General features: G+C 42.5%; 1 protein-coding gene across 9 annotated transcripts in view; it reads left to right on the top strand.

Annotated features, from left to right (window-relative positions):
* AMBRA1 (autophagy and beclin 1 regulator 1) overlaps positions 1–16908 on the top strand; it is a 172257-nt gene that overhangs the window by 112384 nt on the left and 42965 nt on the right. For all 9 annotated transcript variants that reach the window (XM_019656468.1, XM_019656469.1, XM_019656467.1 and 6 more), the window contains one exon: positions 12824–12934. In XM_019656468.1, coding sequence (XP_019512013.1) covers positions 12824–12934 — 111 coding nt within the window. The remainder of the gene's footprint in view (positions 1–12823; positions 12935–16908) is intronic.

The following is a 16908-nucleotide window of genomic DNA, read 5'->3' as shown; positions in this document are numbered from 1 at the left end:
AGGGCAGTGTCACTGGCCCTCATATGTGGGATCCGAACCGGGGCCCTCTGGCGTCCCAAGCCAGTTCTTAACCATCACGCCACTCGGCCGGCCCCCCAATAAAAATCTTTAAAAAAAAATAAAAATTCCCAACCATCTTATAAGCAGCTGCCACCACATGCATTAGGAATTGCTAATCTTTTGACCCTACTCAAAAAATCATACTCCCTTTACAAAAATCAAGTCAGCTGGATGCTTTATCTCAATGTCACAAGTCCCCAAATTTACAGTATTTTCCTTGGACCTACTTGTTGGAAACCCATAAGATTGTTTATCTTATAAATGTTCTCTTCAGTCCAAAGTGAATGTGAAGTTGGTAGTGAAGACCAAGTATTCTGTAGTCCACTTTCTGATCTGACTTCACCTTTGACCTCCAAGGCCAAGGGGGCTTCTTCTGTCAGCCCTCAGAGCTTAGCCTTTCTGTCCCTGTGTAAATAGGAATGTGGCAGAGATTGCAGTCAAGTGACTTCATGCTGTCCAAAGTTCCCTCTAAGCTGAGTGGATCAGACTGAGGACGAGAGGGTTTCAGAGGTTTGGGGGTTCTGCACCTTCCCCTCTGGGAGCAGGCCTGGCCTCTTTCTTACATGTTGGCCTGGACTGACTCAGCCCGGTAAATGCTATACCCTGAAAAGTACAGGTGTTATTTGACAGAAGCTTTTCACCCATTACAAACTGGGCCTCCTAATGAGAATGTAGGCTCATAGAGCAATAATTCACGTGTAGGTGGCCTGTAAGGAAAGTTTTAACAAAAGAGTTGGTTAAGAAGCTGATTTATTTTCTTGCTTAACTCTCTTGTCATGTGCTGAGTGGGGGTGGAAGAGGAGGGGAGGGTGGGGAATGGTGCTGCTGAAAGCATTTATCTTCATTTCTGCCATCTCCCAGTGTTTATTACCCTGTGATCGACAGATGAGGAAAGCTGCCAGTCAAACCCACGTTCAGCACATTTCCATTTCCCTTCTTTGCAGATTTTAGGCTTTTGAAATCTGCATCCTCTTTGTAGCAGTAAAGGTCCTTTCCCTCCTGCTGCTGACAAGCCCAAGACCCTCTGGTCCATTTCTTATGCTTCCACCGCACAGTAAAAGCTGCAGGAGTCTCAGCAATTAAGACAAGTGATTGGTGAGAGCTGTTCAGTGTTTGAGTCAGTCAGTCGCTCTCTTTATCTTCTCTCACCTCTTTCTCCCTCAATCCTTTTCTCACCTCTCCCTCTCTCTCTGTCCATGCTTATGCTGCTGAGGCACCCCCTTAAGCAGCTCCGTTGTTCAACAATGAGAGCATAACAGCTTTTCCAAAGGACGTCTTTCCTGGCTTCACTCAGGGACCTCCTTCCTAAGCCATTGTCCTCCCAGTAACTGGTTGCTGGGACCTACATAGGAAATGCCAGGTTGTGGGGGATGTGGAAGTGGAGGCAGAGTTCTTAATACTCTTATCCACCTGCAAGTCTTCTGTCAGAGGTAGAGGTTTTGAGGAAATCTCTGTCTGGTGGGAGTGAATGCTAGGTTTTTTATTTTTGTTTGGGGTTGTCGGGTTTTTTCCTCCATACATATCTTCTGAACGCTGTGGATTTTAGAATGCTGTTTCTAATAATTTTTCAGTAGCATGTGTTCTTGTGAACTTATTTGTTTTTGTCTCAAATAATGTTTGTGGGTAAAAGAAAAGTAATGATATTCATTTCTTTGAAAATGCATGTTCTGCTTTCATAATTACTCCTCCCAATTACATCATTAGTGTAAGTGTAGCTAATTGCTTCAGTAGGGCACATATATTCAAGAAAGGTCGGTTTACAGAATGGTTATGAAAATGGGCCTCAGGGGCCGGCCAAGTGGTGTGCTGGGTAGGAGTTGGCTTGGGACGCCAGCTCTGAGCAGCAGGGCCCCAGTTCGGATCCCACATGAGGGCCAGTGATGCTGCGCCCTCTACAGCTAAGATGGTGAACAACAGCTCAACCTGGAGCAAGGCTGCCGTGAGTCGTCGGCAACCATGTAGGCTGCAGTGGGCTGCCGTAAGCTACTGTGAGTGGCTGGCAGCAGGCGTGAGCTGCTGTGAGTTGCCATGAGCGGCCGTTCAGTGGCCGGCGAGCAACTGCCTCACGCAGGAAGAGTGCAAAGATAATACCAACATGGGCCAGTGAAGTGACATCCTCCATAACTAGACTGTAGAACAGAAGGACAGCAACTTGTCTGTTCCCCTTCCCTAATTCCCCAATAAAATATTTAAAAAAAAATGGGCCTCAGCTTCTTCGTGTACCCCACACAGGAGCTAAGTCTTAGCTTGACTTCAGTGAGCTAGGAGGTACCAGCCATCCTGTCAACAGTCAAGACTAATCCTGAGTTTTAATGTGATGGGAGGAAGGAGTGAGGACCCGGGGAAGAGCAGCTTACTTCCTCTTCCTTTGCTGTAAGGTGGTAATACACTGCTGAACTCTGGATGACACTGTCAGCTTCAAGACAGAATGACTGAATCATTGGCAATCCTTAAATTAGGAAGCAGAGTAATCTTATGGCATCCCTACCACCTTTGGACTTTCTTAGGCTCACTAGGTCTAATGGCATGAGCCCTGTGTTCTTTGACCTCTTTGAATGGCTTGTTAAGAGAAAATCAGGCCTAGAGGTTATAGTCTCTCATCAGACCTAACTACTTTCCTATAGATTTGAATATGACTGATTTCACCCCATGTCTGTGAATGGCTTTGTGTGCATGCTATCTAGTTGTGCATCTCTTTCAAGGCATTTTAAAACTAATTACCAATACTGCTACTGCATGCTTCCACTTATATGCGGTATCTAAAATAGTCAAATTCGTAGAAACAGGAAGTATTATAGAATTGTGGTTACCAGGGGCTAGGGGCAGGGTGAGTTGTTTAATAAATATAGAGTTTCAAATTTGCAAGATGAAAAAGTTCTGGGGCTCTGTTTCACAACAGTGTGAATATACAAAATAGTTAAGATGGTAAATTTATATTATTTTATGTTATGTGTTTTTTACCACAATTTAAAAAAAATTTAATACCAGATTCTTTGTACTACTTACTCTGGATAAGAAGGCTGTGTCCACTGCTCTGGCCCTAATGAACATCAGATTAATTTCTCTTTCTCCTCTTGGCCTGTTATAAAGCTTACTCTACTGTGGCTTCATAGTTCTGGTTTGAAGTGTTATTTTGAGAAAATTTTCGTTGAGGCATGATACCTAGAAATATTTCATAGCTGTTTGTTTTCCAATCCTTGCACACTATCTGTATTCCAGGCCTTACTAAGTTCCTTGTTGAATTCTCAGCCTATCATTTGTTGTTTTGTTGGCCTCGTCCAATCCCTTTAACCTCAACAGTATCTTTCTTGGGTCTGCCCCTTAAGTTCATGATTTGTGTGTGGACAAATGCCACCAGTGTTCTTATGAGCAGGAGCTTTGGAGCTTTTAGTTCATTGGATGATAAAGTTATGTTGATTTAGGGGCCCAATTTTTGCTAAGAGAATGTCATTGACATTTATATCTACAAAATATTTATCCTTTATGTTAAATATAGTATTTCAAACATATGTTGTATAATGATTGACATCAGTTTAAATGACCAGTTAGAGCAGTTATTAAACAGCCTAAACCTGATAGACCACACACCTTACTCAGAACATCTATGTCAGAATTATAGACACCCACATGATACCTGTTTTGGGGTTTTATTTTTGTGTTTTTACAGAAAATGATGTCCTCTAATACTCTTATTTTTTATTTTAGTCTCAGGAAAAAGTGACTCAATTTCATCTATAGGTAATATACTCAGAATTAATTTTTTGAAAACCTACTTTGTCCTTCAAAAGGAAATAATTCTGTTTCCCTCAGACACATTTATGATTGCCGGGTTCCACGCAGTGTATTTTCCATAAATAGAAACTATTACCTTATTCTCATGTGAACCTGTGGTTCAATTATAAACATACACTGGAACATTATTCAGCCATAAAAAGGAATGAATTACTGATACATACTGCCACATAGATGAACTTTGTTTTGCTAACTGAAAGAAGCCAAACACAGCCACCTGTTGTATGATTATATTTAGATGAAATGTCTATGAGAGGCAAAACCAGAGACAGAAAATAGATTAGTGGTTGCCTAGGGCTAGGGAGGGAGTGGGGCGGAGTAGGGAGGAGTGACTGGAAGTAGATGAGTTGTGTGGTATGTGAATTACATATTAAATAAAGTTGTCATTTTTAAACCAACAAGCTATAGTTTGGTCATTTTCCTCAGTGTCAAAACCATAGTGGGAACTAAAAGAAACTTCTACCCTTGGGGGAATCTTGTTATCTGCCTCTGCCATCGGGGATTCTTTCCAGGTCCCCAGGCAATAGAATAATTGACTATGTTCAGATGAGACTTTTTAAATGGTGATAAGGTGACAAAGTGTATTTGACAAAGTGCTTAGTTATGCCCCCTCCTCAGAGCAAAGATAAAGACTGCATTTGAATGAAGCTTTCTGGAAAGAATAAGTGTCTTCATACAATGTCATTTAATATATACATAGAAAGGAAGAATGCTTTTTATGTCCAAATAATCCTGTATTGTATTGCTCTTAGAAGAATTATTTCTCATAGACAGAAAGCAATTTATTATAAAGAGCTCAAACAATCTATAAGAAAAAGACTTAAAATAACCAAACATTAAAATGCACACAAGATGTGGTGAGGCAGTGCACACTAAAAGAAATGCAGAGTGCCAGTAAACAAATAAAAAGATGCTCACCAATACTCTAAATTATTAAAGAAATGCAAAGGGATACCAAAAATGGGATTGCCATTTTTTACTTCACAAATTACCCAAATTTATACTGAAGAGTATTTTTAGTAATAGCCTTATTGAAGATATAATTCACATATCATATAGTTCACCTATTTAAATTATATAATACAATGGTTTTGCATATATTCAGTTTTGCAACCATTACTATTATACTATCTATTATATATATTTCAGAACATTTTTTATCATCTTCTAAAAAAACTCCATACCCATTAGCATTCACTTCCGCCTTCCTTCCCCTGCACCGTCCAGCCGTAGGCAACCACTGATCTACATTTTGTCTCTATAGCTTTGACTATTCTAGACATTTTTTGTAAATGGAATCATACGGTATGTGGTCTTTTGTGACTGGTTTTCTAAGAAGAATTTTGAAAAGTAGTTCAGTTGCACCTACCCTGGGGTTTCTAGTCCCAGTTCTACTGACCAATTAGCAAGCTGGCTTTTGGCTGCGTGTCCCAGCCCAGCAGAAAGACAGTACTTGTGTTTCCAGGCTGATGAGTGTTGGCCCCCAGCCCCCTCCTTGTTCTACCTTCCCAGCAACAGCATAATCAGAGATGCCCATTCTGAATGAGGCAGCCTCAAATTAAACAATTTTATAGGACTGAAATATAATTTGTTTCCTTCTTTGTAACTTGCCCCTTTTTACCCTCCTGAATTAGCTTTTCTGATAGATTTGCTAATGATTCCCATTATTTCGTATTTTTACTGTACTGTTGAATCATACTCTTCATTTCCCTGCTCCTCGCACAGATCTTGGAGAGACGCTAAAAAAGCTGTTTTGGAAAAAAGGTTCCTGATTCTCCTTTCCAAGCAACAGAAGAGAGGAGTCTGAGGAGAAGCAGAGGCAGAGATGCATGTGGGCTTGGTAGAGTTCACCTACCATGTGACAGTCAGTATTAAGGTTTTATCCCTGGACACATTCCCAGGGCTTCTGACCTACACGTTGGATACCTGACTCAGAGAATGAGACTTGGCAGATTGGTTTTTGCCATTGTTATTCTTTGGTAGCTGGCCAGCTGGATTTAGGCTTCTTTTCCTCCTTGTTTTGTCCGGTCACAGTAATCCTTATTTCCCCTTTCACTCTTAGGCTCCAGGACTTTGTGGTTGTATGATAGAAAGTGAGCTGTTGTGACTAGCAGTATCCTTACGGACAGCTGCTGTTTCCACTGTCTTTTAGAACATGACTGAGATTCTTGGGCTCTCTCTCTCTCTCTCTCTCTCTCTCTCTCTCTCTCTCTCTCTCTCTCTTTCTCTCTTTCTCTCTTTCTCTTTCTCTTTCTCTTTCTCTTAGACTTTTTTTTATTAGAGCAGTCTTCCTCCTCCCGCCACACACACCCATAGCCTCTCTCACCATCACCATTCCCACCGGAGGGGTACATTTGTTATAATCCATGAAACAATGTTGACATTATTATCACCCCAAGCCCATAGATTATATTAGGGTTCACTCTTTTTTAAACTTTTTTGGGGAACAGTGTTTTTTCCAGGACCCATCAGCTCCAAGTGAAGTTGTTGTCCTTCAATTTTAGTTGTGGGGGGCACAGCCCACCATCCCATGCAGGAGTGAAACCGGCAACCTTGTTAAGAGCACGCGCTCTAACCAACTGAGCCACTCAGCTACCCCTAGGGTTCACTCTTAGTGTTATAGTTCTATGGGTATTGGCAAATGTATAATGACATTTATCCACCATTATAGTATCATGCAGAGTAGTTTCATTGCCCAAAAAATGTCCTTCTGCTCCACCTGTACATCCCTCTCTCCCTGCCAAACCCTTGGTAACCATAGTTTTGACCACTGTGTCCATGGTTTTGACTTTCCAGAATGACATATAGTTAGAATTATACATATATAGCTTTTTGCCTCTTTCGCTTAGTCATATGCATTTAAATTTCCTCCATGTCTTTATATGGCTCGATGGCTCATTTCTTTTTAGAGGTGAATAATACTCCATTGTATGGATGTGCCACAGTTTACCGATTCTCCTATTCAAGGAAGTCTTGGTTGCTTCTAAGGTATGGCAGTTATGAATAAAGCTGCTATAAAATATGTGTGTGTGGACATAACGCTTTCAACTCATTTGAGTATATACCAAGGAGCGTGATTGCTGGATCATATGGTAACAGTATTTTAGTTTTCCAAGAAACGGTCAAACTGTCTTCCAAAGTGGCTGTACCATTTTGCATTCCCACCAGCAATGGATAAGAGTTCTTGTAGTTTCACATCCTTTTTAGCATTTGGTGTTATCAAGTGTCTTGGGTTTCAGTTATTCTGATCAGTGTGTGGTAGTAGTTTCTCGTTGTTTTAGTTTACAATTATCTAATAAGGAATGATGTTAAGTATCTTTTCACATGCTTATTTGTGATATGTCTATCTTCTTTGGCGAGGTGTCTGTTCAGATCCTTTGTCCATTTTTAAATCAGGTTTTGTTATTGTTGAGTTTTTAAGAGTTCTTTGTATATTTTGTAAGAGTTATTTGTATACCAGTTCTTCATCAGATAAACGTTTGGCAAAGATTTTCCCCTGGTCTACTGCTTGTCTCTTCATTCTCTTTCTTTTTTTTAAAGATTTTATTGGGGAATTGGGGGAGGGGAACAGCGCTGGGGATTCGGGGGAAGCTGCAGTCCTTTTGTTCGGTCACCGGCCTCTACACAGCTGCTCACGGCAGCTCTTGGCAGCTCACACCGGCTGCCGGCCACTCATGCTGGCTGCTGGCCACTCACAGAGGTACATACAGCAGCCCATTGCAGCAGGGGCTGCAGCCTACACCGTCGCCCGCGACTCATGGCAGCCCAGCTCCAGGTTGAGCTGTTGTTCAACATCTTAGCTGTAGAGGGCAGTGTCACTGGCCCTCATATGGAATCTGAACCGGGACCTGCTGCTCAGAGCTGGCGTCCCAAGCTAGCTCTTAACCAACGTGCCACTCAGTCGGCCCTAGGTCAAAATATTTTAAAATTTATCTTGAGATGTCTTCTTTGAGCCATGTATTATTGTTATTATTTTTAAAGATTTTATTGGGGAATTGGGGGAAGGGAACAGACAAGTTGCTGTCCTTTCATTCTTCAGTCTAGTTGTGGAGGATGTTGCTTCACTGGCCCATGTTGGTATTATCATTGCGCTTTTCCCGGGTGAGGCAGTCGGTCGCCCACCATTGAATGGCCGCTCATGGTGGCTCGTGGCAGCTCACAAAGGCTCATGCCTGCTGCCGGCCAGCCCCACTGCAGCCTATGCCGTCGCCGGCGACTGACGGCAGCCCAGCTGCAGGTTGAGCTGTTGTTCACCATCTTAGCTGTAGAGGGCGCAGCGTCACTGGCCCTCATGTGGGATCCAAACCAGGGCCCTGCTGCTCAGAGCTGGCGTCCCAAGCCAACTCCTAACCAACGCGCCACTTGGCCGGCCCAAGCCATGTATTTAAAGTGTGTTGCTTAATCTTCAAGTATTTGGGGATTTTTTACTTATCTTTTTGTTACTGATATCTAGTTTAATTCCCTTGTTGTCTGACAGCAGACAACATGTTATACAATTTCTATTCTTTTTTTTTTAAGGTATTACTAGAGATTTGGGGAAGGAGAACAGCCAAGTTGTTGTCCTTCAATCTTAGTTGTGGAGGGTGCAGCTAGCTCAGCTCCAAGCCCAGTGAGCATCCGACCGCCTGTTGGCAGCTCGCAGCCACTCAGCTCAAGATGCTGTGTTCAATCTTAATTGCGGGTGGGCGTAGCCCACCATCCATGCTGGAGTCGAACTGGCAACCTTGTTGTTAGGAGCACATGCTCTCACCAGCTGAGCCATCCTGCCACATGTTGGCAGCTCAGTGGCAGCTCAGCTTGGGCGCAGCTCACTGGCCCATGTGGGAATTGAACCGGCGACCCTGTTTCTCAGAGCTCGTGCTGTTAACCAACTGAGCCACTTGGCCAGCCCCACGATTTCTATTCTTTTAAATTTGTTATTGTGTGTTTTGTGTCCAGAATGTGATCTGTCTTGGCCTATGCTGTTTTTCAAGGATAAAGTTACTAAAGAGTCAAGGGCCTAGACATTTGACTTTAGTTCTAAAATTAAGTACTTCTCTCTCTTGGTACTGGCACATTATTTGGGCCAGTCTCTACTAAAAGTACCTCTATGAGCTGTTGATTACAGAGCTGTACCCATAGAGGGAAAGCATACAGAGATTGGAATAAATGATCAAAATAATTTTCATGGTGCTCATTTAGTAGACACTGTTTGCATCACATTCCATTTATTGGTTCAGTAACTTCTCCCAACAACTCTGTAAGTTGTAAATATCATTATTACACCCTTTTTACAAAGAAGGAAACTGAGGTTTCCTTATCTGTAAGGAGAAGCCAGGGATGTTGCTAAGCCTCCTACAATGCACAAGACCCACTCTGTTTTACGGATAAAGAAACTGAGGTTTCCGTATTTGTGAAACAGAGATTAATTTACACAAAGTCACACTACTATAGGTAGTAGCAGGAAATGTCAAAATCAAGTCCATCTGGCTCTGAAGCCTGTATTTTTAGAAACCATGAAACAAACAAACAAGCCATAAGATCCCAGTTCAACCAGACTAATCCATGGCAGAAATGGAAACTCTTTCTAAGGGAATGTTTGTATAATACTGTTCCTTTGATTAGTTTCTTTCCAAAATCAGTATCATTGACATTTTTGGTGCCTTTAGTGGTGGACATTCCACTAGTGGTCCTTTCTAAGAGCACCTATCTTGGAGTTAAAATGTAGGCTATATTTGTGTAGCTTGGAGTTTCCTAACCAGGGATGATTTTGATCCCCAAGGAACATTTGCCAATGTCTGGAGACATTTTTGGTTGCCACAACTGATGGGGGTGGGTGGGTGTTGTACTACTGGCATCTAGTGGGTAGAGGCCAGGGGTGCTACTAAACATCCTACAATGCACAAGACCCACCCTACCCCCTAAACAAAGAATTATCTGATCCAAAATATCAGTAGTGGAGGTTGAGAAACCCTGACTTTAACTTGTTCCATTCTATTACTACTGAGAAAACTGAGGCCTCAGAAATCCCATAACAGTCTCAGGATTTGGTTTCTGAGTCTAAGTGCCTCCTATGTAAAAAGCAGTTTAGTCCATTAACTCATTCTGGCTCATTTGCTATACCTTCCTCATAGTGGCCAGAGGCCTAGTCAGTGGTTGGAGTTTTTTAGTAGGGCAATACTTTTTCTTCCTGATATTCCTGAGAGACAGGCTCAGTTAGCTTGCAGCTCTTGCAGAAGAGAGCCTGCTGACAATACTCTGATCTGCTGTTGGCATCTTTAGCTCCCTAATCTATGTTTACACGGTACTGAAAACTGACTCTCCCTGGTGCCAGGCTCCTTCTTTCCTCAGCACTCAGGCTCTATTGGCAGAGAACACCTACCCAGTCTCTTCCACACCGTGAGACCAAACATGTTTATTTGACTGCACAGCTGTTCTCCAGAAAACGTTTCTTGAGGCATGTTCAGGATGCTTCTGGAGCTGTGGGTTGGAGTCTTAATCATTTGTGTTCCCAGTTGCAGATCCACAGCACTCTTACAGCATCTGGTATTTTCCTTAACTGTTTTCCTGTTCGTAGCTCTCATCCTCTGCCCCAGATTTTAAGCTAGAATATGAGTTTTGTTTCATCAATTTATTTTCTACCTTCTTTTAGCAACTGGCATTTTGTTCATTGTATACTGAGAAAATCAACTTACCTTCTTCCCTTTTGGGTTATATGCTTTTCTATTAAAAGTTGGAGGAAATGATAAGGAACTAAAGTAATTTGAGAGAGACTCGTGGTCAAAGGGAGATGTCAGCCATCTATTGGGTTGTCGGAAAAGGCATGACGCATTTTGCGATGAAAAAAAATATCTCATGACTTTTCTGACAACCCAATAGATAAGCAAGCCAGGGGAATAATTCATAAGCTCAGTGGAATCGAGCCTGGGTCAGAGTGACACTAAGTAATTCTTTCCTGGGGAGGGGTAGACCTTGGAATTAAAACATGATTTTTGTTATCAAGGAGGCCTAGAAAAATCAAGAAAGTTTCTATATAAAGAAAGCGCTATAGGAAGCTTACCCTCCTTGTGACCCAGAAGTTTGGTAAAAGGTCCCAGTCAGATTTAATTATTATAGAATTTCCTGTAAAGGTTTAAAACAAGGACATATATTTACCGTGTTTGAGTGCTGTGCCTCAGAGCCCTCAGTAGGGGTTTGAGGTCTGTGGGCTCATTGGCAGCACCCCCAAATGTTGTCTTTCTCAGGCTTTAGGCAGTTCATGACCATTTGGTTCTATGTCTTTGAATCTGCAAGATTTTAAAGAATATGTTATTTGAAGGGTATTGTTTTCTCTAGAATGGTATTTCTCAACCTCTATTTCATTATTACTCTCCTAATGAGCCTTTTTAGACATTTTTTCCCAAATCGTCTCGCTTTCCATGAAATTTTAATATCACAAATATGCTGTATATCTGTTTGTATACTGCGGTACTTTGGAGGGAAGCTAGCAATTGTACTGAGATTTTCCCCCCATGAGCTAGTTTGCTTTCACCCCCATGGGGGCAATATTGCCCATGTTGAGAACCCATAATCTGAAAGTATCATCATCTTGGAAATGAGCCGTTACAGTATTTGTACCTTTCTTTACAAATTGAAACTGGGACAAGGACACTACCAGTACACTAATGTTGAAGAGTCTTCTCATGCAGTGGCCTGCAGCAGCTGGAGAAGAGCAAGTAGAGTACTTTTCTCATGTTTCATGGCTTGTGTGGAGGCCACTTTCTCTCTGAACAATTTCTTGACCATTTCAGGAAAGAATAGGGAAACACCAGGAGTAGCAAAGCAATAAATGCAGTTCTTTAAAAAAAAATAAATAAATAAAATACAGACGACAAGATCTTTTTGAGTGATATGCAGAAGAGGAAGATGATGGTACTGAAGAATTTAGGTATAAGATTGTCCATCGTTCCAAGACTAGTAAGCTGTAACAAGTTCAGTTTCTCAAAGTAGAAGTTGATTTGCAGCAGAGAATCCCACTTAGGTTGTCTAACATATGAGAGTGTTCTATTCTCCCAAGAGGGTTTGGCTCCGTCTGATCAGAAGGGTGGTTGTGTATGAAATGCACCTTGGAAGGAGGAGGAGGAAATGACATGTTCTTGTAAATGAAATACAACTGCAAATTAAAGTGTCACCCTGTTTAAAAAAAATCCATTTTTTATTTAATTGGTTACCAAGGAAGAAAATGTCATACAGAAGTGTATATCTCAGAGAAAGTTAAACCGCGAGATGTTCCAAGTGCATCTGGATTCAAGGGAGTTCTCATGGGCTGGGGTGGGAGGAGGGGCTATAAAATATTGTCTTAATAAAAATATTTTGATGCTGAAAAGCTAGGCTCATAAATTTCTGCTCTCTACATGCCAGGGGTCCAGAAGCAATGAACAAATATTACCTCATTTGTTTTTTGCTGTCACTATCCAATCAGCTGTATGGTGGCTGCCTCTTCCTGGAGGAAGCCTCCTTTTGAGATGTTTTATTAGGAAGAAGGTTATATATTGTACAAAGGAGGAGATGCTTTCTCCCAAAGAGCACTGCTTACAACAAAGATGTCCCAGGGACTAAAATGTTTTTCTGTGTGGTTTTTCTGTGTTAATGGTATTCTCCCATTTTTCACTTTTCTTTCCCACATTGTTAGGATAATTCATATGTCTCTTTAGAGCCTACCAAAGAGGATATAAACAGTACCTGCCACATCACTGGCACTAAGTAAATGTTAAGTAATAGTGGGAGGGGCTGATGAATGGGATTATATGTCCACATAGAATTATCCTTGAAAACACGTCCAGTTTCTCTTTGAGATAGGGAGGGACTTGACAGATGGGACTCGTCAGCTTTCTTCAGCCCTACTTGTGGTTCTTCCTCCTCCCCCCTCCTACTAATCCTGGAATTGATTTATGTTCACAGTGGGAACAGGTAGATAAGTATTATAATATGCTCTCTTTGTCTTCTCCACCAGGGGCGGTGATTGGTGACGGACAATCTGCTGTGGCCAGTAACATTGCCAATACTACCTACCGGCTCCAGTGGTGGGACTTCACTAAATTTGACCTCCCAGAAATCAGTAACGGTAAGCCAAGGTAGAACCTGGGTACTGGTGGAAAGGGTGTTTCTTATTGGGGAGCCGGAACTCAGAAACCCATGTAGCACTGGACTTGTCAACATCTCAGTGAGAAGTTCATTGCCATGCACCATTTCTGCAACTCTTAAGCAATTCAGCAAACATACAAGTGTATAGAGCACCCAGACTGAGCAGCGAACAGTACTAGGAACGATGCTACTAAGGTAGACACAGAAATGAAGATGTCTGTGCCCTGAGGAGTTTATTGGCTAGTAGTTCATTTTCCTAAGCCTGAAAGTTTAGGTGGAACTAAAAGAGAAAGGAGTGTAGGGATTGAGAGCTGACCTTGTGACCCTTAAGGAAAGACTGTAGTGATGTTAATCCAGATCTGAATGGAATGGAGTTGAGTGTCATGATTGATATGTTTACAAATATGTCTTCCCGACAGTAATTTCCCAACTTCTAGGGAAGTCCGCCATCCCATGTCCCAGATGTTCAACTGGAGTCACATTTCAGACATCTCATTTCATTTTCTGTGTAATGAATGATTCTCTCACACGCATTCTGGAGAAGTGGCAGTTCAGCCTCTACTTGAATACTTCTGATGATGGCATAGTCCATCACTGCTCAATTCCTGTTTAAATATTTCTTGTACCAAGCCACCGTTTCTTGTACCAAGTTGTCACTTCCTTGCATTGGCCCTAATTCTACCTCTGAATCTCCATGGAGTAAGTCTAATGATACCTCTTCTAAGTGACAGTCCTCCAGCTGTTTGAAGAGAAACTGCCATGTCCCTTTAAATCTTTTCAGGTGACACTTTTACTGATCTTTACAAATCCTTAATAATTCTGCTCATTTTTCCTCCCTTTTAGTTTCTCATTGGAGTAGAAAACTCCAGATGAGAGCTGTCCAATCCATAGTAGGTGGTGCTTTGGACAATGTTAGTTCAGCCTAAGATTTCAGCAGCTTTTTCTGAAGCCACTACTGAGTTTGCAGTCACTTAGAATTCCTGGATAATTAATTATAAACCAGGGCTCTACTATTTTGCACTTACTTATGAAGTTTGAATCTTTTAAAAACCAAAGCAAGTTTATATTGGTTTCTGTTATTGTATCTTAATAGTGTCAATTGCATTTCTGAGTTCCTGCCTCTCCACATCTTTTTGAATTTGGATTCAGTTTTTTTTCTCTCAGTCTTACATTGTCTAATAAGTTCATGAACATGCTTTCTCTGTCTTCTTTCCGATAGCTAGCAAAAGTGGTGAATCAGGACATTGCCCCAAGCCTTGTGGTGTGTTACTGTGGACTTCCTCTGTGTGGATTTGGGTTCCTGAGTTACCATACTGTGTTCGGATGTTCCCCTCTGAAGCCCACATTTTTCCGTCTTGTCTACAGGGTATTGAAGGAGTTTGTCAGATGCCTTAAAATAATCAAGATATTCTCTGTGGCATTTTCCAATATGCCTCTCTTGGTATCATTATTAGACAGTGAAAATGAGCTTAATTGTTCATGTCCTGTTCTTAGTGAAATCTCAGTAGCAATCATTTGTTTCTTTCTAAGTACTTATAAGCCACATACATGTTCAATCATCTGGTTTTTCATTCTGCTGGGAATCAACTGCAATCTACCTTTTCCGTTATTGAACCCCAAGTTTGCTTGTTCATCTCTATTTCTGGCCCAGATCTTGTTTGCCATAATTTACTCCCAGTTATGTTATTGCTTTATTTTGTTTACTTTGTTTCTTTTATTAGAATCTGAAATACTATAATTTGAAATACATTCACCATTCAAAAATTTTAAAAATAGAAAAGTTTCCTCCCACCTACCTACTACTCCTCCCCACAGGCAACCACAGTTAGCAGTCTCTTATACATCTTTTCAAGAATATTATATGTATGTACAGGGGACTTCCGGTAAGATGATGGAATAGACAGACGCTGTGCCGACTGCCTCCCAGGATCACACCAAAATTGCAAATAATTTATAAGATATTCAACCTTGGAAGTTCCCTGGACCCTAGATGAGCACTACCTCTAAACGAAGGACTTAGAGGGGAGGCCACATCAAGTCTAGTAGGAGAGGCAGAGACAAGAGAGGGCAAACCCCGTGAGGGACACCTCAGCGGTGGCGAGGCTTCTCCAGTTGGGGGCAAAACCCTCCAGCCCCACACCACACTCTCCACTCCAGAGTTACTTTGCCAGGAAGAGGAGTTCTACGACAGCTGGAAGTAGAAAATAGTGAGGACTGTTTGCTCGGCTCGTTGAGGCTGAGGGCAGCTGGAGAACCATTGGAGCCGGCAAACCCACTGGCTCGCTGGTGAGCACTCACCTGGTTCCTGGTGGAGGGAGTGGCTTTGTGAGCGGGGCCCAGGAGCCTGCGGGAAGGATTGAGCTGAGTGCCTTTGGCGCGGGAGCTGGAGGTTTTTGGGACCATTGTTCCCCTGGTGTGGAACTTGCACACAAGTAGTGCACAGGAGGCCGCCATTTTTTCAGGGCTGGGCCCTCCCACAGAGGCTCAGGTCTAGGACTGCATTTGTCTGCTGGAATTGGCGCAGGAGTGTATGTGTGCGTGTGTGCGTTTGTGCGTGCGCATGTGGCCTTGGATCCCCACCCTCCATATTGTTTGTGCTGCGTAGCCAGGGAAATGCCAGGCAAGCACGCTCCGACTCCAACAGACTGCTTATTGAGACCCGGAAGTGCGCGACTCGCCTTAGGTCCGTGATTTCCGCACTGCGTGTGCAGAGTTGCCTGGATGGCGATTGACTGTCGGGCTGCTTGGCCTGATCTTCTAGTGGCTGATTAGGACAGGCTGAGACAGGGAGTTTTCCTGGGAGTGTAGGACTGCGAGCTGTGCGCCTGCGTGATTCGGCAGGGGCTTTCCAGGCGAGTTTGTGTGAGCTGGCTCCTGATGCAGGAGTGCATGCTGCTCTGACCTGGTGGGGGCCACTGACCACATCCTGTGGTGCCTTGGGGGCCTGCCCCTCCCATCTAGAGCTATGTTGCTAGGGGCTCCCTGAGCCCCTGGTCCCTGGCTCCTACCTCCACAGGCCACAGAAGGTTTTTTGCAGCAGCAGACAGCCCACAACAACCTGTGAGGATTTGTGGTGGGGAGCACGATTCCAGAGCACACAGCAACTAATTGTGGGAAGCTTGCTTCAAGTCTAGAGGGAGGTTGGCGCATGACACACTGAGCCCCTCCCTCCAACAGCTAGTGCTGAGTTGCCCAGAATCTCTCTATTGCTGAGCATGTGGTCTGCAGATTAAAGCAGGCGGAGAGCCCCTCCCCCCCCTTTTTTTCTTTTTTTTCTTTTTTTCCCCCTTTTCTCTTTTTTCTTTTCTTTTTTTATGTGTGTGTTTCTAGATGATCTAATACATCGAAGCAATCAGAGTGACAGCCAGAATGAAGAAACAAAGAAACATGTCCCAAGTAAAAGATCAGAAGAAACCTCATGAAATGGAACTAAATGAAACAGAGGTATCCAACCTTTCAGAGACAGAGTTTAGAACACTAATGATAAGAATGTTTAAGGAACGTAGGGAGGACATAAAGAAGGATACAGAAATCATAAAAAACAACCAGGTAGAACTAAAGAATACAATACTGCAATGAAGAACACACTTGAAGGAATCACCAGTAGTTTAGATGAAGCAGAGGATCAGATCAGTGATTTAGAAGACAAAATAGCAGAAATCACCCACTTGGAACTACAAAAAGAAAAAAAGAATAAAAAACAATGAAGATACTTTAAGAGATCTGTGGGACAACATCAAGCGCAACAACCTTTGCATCATAGGAATACCAGAAGGAGAAGAGAAGAAGCAAGGGATCAAGAATGTATTTGAAGAAATAATGACTGAGAACTTCCCTACCCTGGTGAAGGAAATCGACATACAAGCCCAGGAAGTGCAGAGAGTTCCAAACAAGCTGAACCCAAACAGGTCCCCACCAAGACACATCATAGTAAAAATGGCAAAGGTTAAAGAC

The sequence above is a fragment of the Hipposideros armiger genome, unplaced genomic scaffold (assembly GCF_001890085.2).
Source record: "Hipposideros armiger isolate ML-2016 unplaced genomic scaffold, ASM189008v1 scaffold_258, whole genome shotgun sequence".
In the NCBI taxonomy this organism is placed as follows: Eukaryota; Metazoa; Chordata; class Mammalia; order Chiroptera; family Hipposideridae; genus Hipposideros; species Hipposideros armiger.
This window is presented reverse-complemented; position numbering and strand designations above follow the sequence as displayed.